The 2903-nt window shown below is 52.5% G+C and overlaps 1 protein-coding gene across 1 annotated transcript; it reads right to left on the reverse strand.

Moving 5' to 3' along the window:
- Positions 1-1043, reverse strand: elm (calcineurin like EF-hand protein 1 elm). Its single transcript, XM_003747549.2, has one exon. It carries the CDS (start codon positions 850-852, stop codon positions 283-285), a length of 570 nt encoding a protein of 189 aa, XP_003747597.1. The 5' UTR covers positions 853-1043; the 3' UTR covers positions 1-282.
- Between the last annotated feature and the right edge of the window lie 1860 nt (positions 1044-2903).

Consider the following 2903-nt stretch of genomic DNA (forward strand, 5'->3'; position numbering starts at 1 on the left):
AGCCCTTATCAAGGGAGCCCTCATAGGATGCCGATACCGCCCGCTCTGCTCTCGACCTTGGAGACGTTTTTTTCTCTCGAGTCAATCTCATCGGGGAAACGGAATAACATCAAATCAGAGCTGGGCGCCTATGGGAACCCTCCACCTACGGACTGAGATGCTAACTTGGCCGGCAGTCATTCTTTCCAATTAGAGAGCGCGCGGCTCCGACAGACTGACTGACTGTTTGATTGACTGACTAATTGTGGTCCTTTCGTAGAGCGAAAAATATATGGGTATGATCTAGTTCAGGAAGCGAATGCTCATCTTCTCTTCTACGTCGGTCTTCGCCAGAGTCGCACAAAATTCCTCGAACGAGATCATGTTGTCTCCATCTTGGTCTGCTTCCATGATCGTTCGGTCGGCGATCGAACTCAACTGATCGTTGGAGATATTGGCGCCGACCATCATGTGGAGTACAGCGAGCAGCTCGTCGCGAGAAATTTTATTGTCGTCGTCTAGGTCGTACATCTTGAAGGCGAACTGTAGTTTCTGCTCGCGAGAGTTGAGTTTGTTGTCCTTGTTTTTCTTAATTGGCCGGAAACGTGAGAGAACCCGCATGAACTGACGGAAATTGATGCGGTCGTCGAACGCATCAGCGAAAATTGTGTGAACAATTCGGTCTCCCAGTGGATTGATGGCTAATTCTGGAATGCGGAGCAAGTCCTCGCGGGACAGACTTCCGTTGTCGCTGCGGTCCAAGTTCACGAAGCGAGAGTATAATCGTTCGATTTGATTCGGGGAGAAACCTGTCTCCTGTTGGATTTCGTTGATTTCCTCCTCGGAAAGCATGATAGAGCTGCGGTTTCCCATGACTGAGGACGGTGCTGTCCGAGCCTTCCGATAGAATCGAAACAGATCACTTCACCACTTCACACCGGAAGACAGAGATTTCACGACGGCAGCCGATGCTCTGCTCTATCAGCACGGAAAGCAGCTGCTGCTGCTAGCATAACACACACCACCCGAAGAACTCACGGCGGTGGCTGCTACGGCGGCGGTGTTGTTGTGCTTCTTCTCTTCCCCGTCGCTCGATCGTGCGTGTTGATAGCAGGAGAGTGCGAACAGGGAGAGGAGAAGCTTACCTCATGGGATGCGAATGTCATAGAAGCCACGGTCTCGAGCCCGCGATCGACGATACGAAGACAAGAAACTCAGCACACGTTCTTAGGTGATAGCTGCGATAGTTGCCATGGTCCTTGGTGAGCTTCGCTCCCCCGACTGAATGTCCGTGACGACATAGCAAAGCCAGGGATGACGCCCGGGCTTGTTGCGGAGAGATCTCGATCCTACTCGACGAAAAACCCAACGGATCCCTCTTATAAACCATGATTGATTCATCGAATATCCTGGAGCAGGTTCAGGAATGGGAGAAGCAGATAACCTCTTCTGCTTTTTCCTCCGAGAGCCGACGATGCCCGTCTCACCTGAGTGTGATCGTCGGTCTTTAGCTTTGCGGACCGCTGCTTGATTCGCTGATCGGGGTTTCCCAGGCAGCGGGTGAACATGTCGAAGTCAACGCGCCGTCGGCGCATCGGAGCGGAAATTCCGAGTAGAATGTCCCTCGACATTGCGTGTTTCTTCGGAGTATTGAATGGCGAGAGAGGTGGCGTGAACTCGACACGATGCGATGGGGCTATCGAGTCGGAAACCAAGCCAGCCACGCAGGACGGAGAATCGTTTGGAATTTCGAAACTGTCAATCGACTGCATCAACCCTGCGTCCAGCATCGACACCGCAAAGTCTCAGGCAACTCCGATTTTCGGGCGAAACAGTCAATGTTATACTATAGTAAAAGGGAAAGAAGCTTCGCTCATCTTCATAATGGCTTATTGGAGAGTGTCCCCATCGATCCGATGTCAACCATTGTCTAGCTTTCAAGATTGAGCAAGAAAATCGAGGAACTGAGTCCTCAAGGTGCTCCCATTCTTCCGGAGCTTGGCTCCGAAGGGCTGTTTCGCAACCCCCGCCGTCCGATCGTGACGACCAGTGGACGCCGGGCGCGGTCCCAGTTTTGTAACACTCCCTTTCAATTTGAGCCCCTCTTCGACTCATCCAGGGTCACGCCCGTCGTTCCGCCATCGGTACGCTCGACGGGTTGGAGCGGGTAATTTTTATCGCCAGGATTATCGATTGTCATGGAGCCTGTGAAATGATGGGAAGGCTTCCACGAAGCGGAATACTCGATTGCCGAAGGTCCGCAAGGTGCGGTAGCACTCGACCCCTCGACCTTTCTCCAGGGAGGTGCATTGATTATTCTCTGAGGTGGAGTGCCTACGTTCTCCTTCTCGATCTGAGGTCGCAGTGTTGCCTATAAGTTCTTCGGAAGAAGAGCAGCAGTTCTTCTTCGGGGCAACCTGCATGCGCCGGCATCCTCAGTGGATGATCCCGAAAGAGTGAAGCTTAAGCCGACCCTCTCCCAGCCCGCCGGGGATCAGGTGGGAGGTTCGATCATCCGGAACTACTCGACGATGCATTCCATCCTTGACTCTAGATCCCGATCAGAACTACATCGCGAATGCCAGGGGGCGCTTCCCACGTCTCATTATCCTATTCATCTCGAAACAACCTACACAGTGAGGTCGCGCGAAAAGACGGCTCGCATTGGACTTATTCCCGAATCGAACAATTGTAGCGGGTCGAATAGAAGGTATATCCGAAACACCGCTTTATTTTACTCGATGCGCGGAAGAATCCTCTGGATCGAGGAAGTAAGACTCGGTAGCATGGACGAGTGTTTTCATCGCGTAATCCAAGCGCCCGGGGGCAAGTTTTGCTCGAAGAACGATCCACTCGCTGAACTTTCCAAGGAACGCATTGACTTCGGATGACCTAGCCGGAACCCGTTGTATCCAAGATCTCCA

Source organism: Galendromus occidentalis, unplaced genomic scaffold (assembly GCF_000255335.2).
Source record: "Galendromus occidentalis unplaced genomic scaffold, Mocc_1.1 scf7180000077524, whole genome shotgun sequence".
Classification (NCBI taxonomy): domain Eukaryota; kingdom Metazoa; phylum Arthropoda; class Arachnida; order Mesostigmata; family Phytoseiidae; genus Galendromus; species Galendromus occidentalis.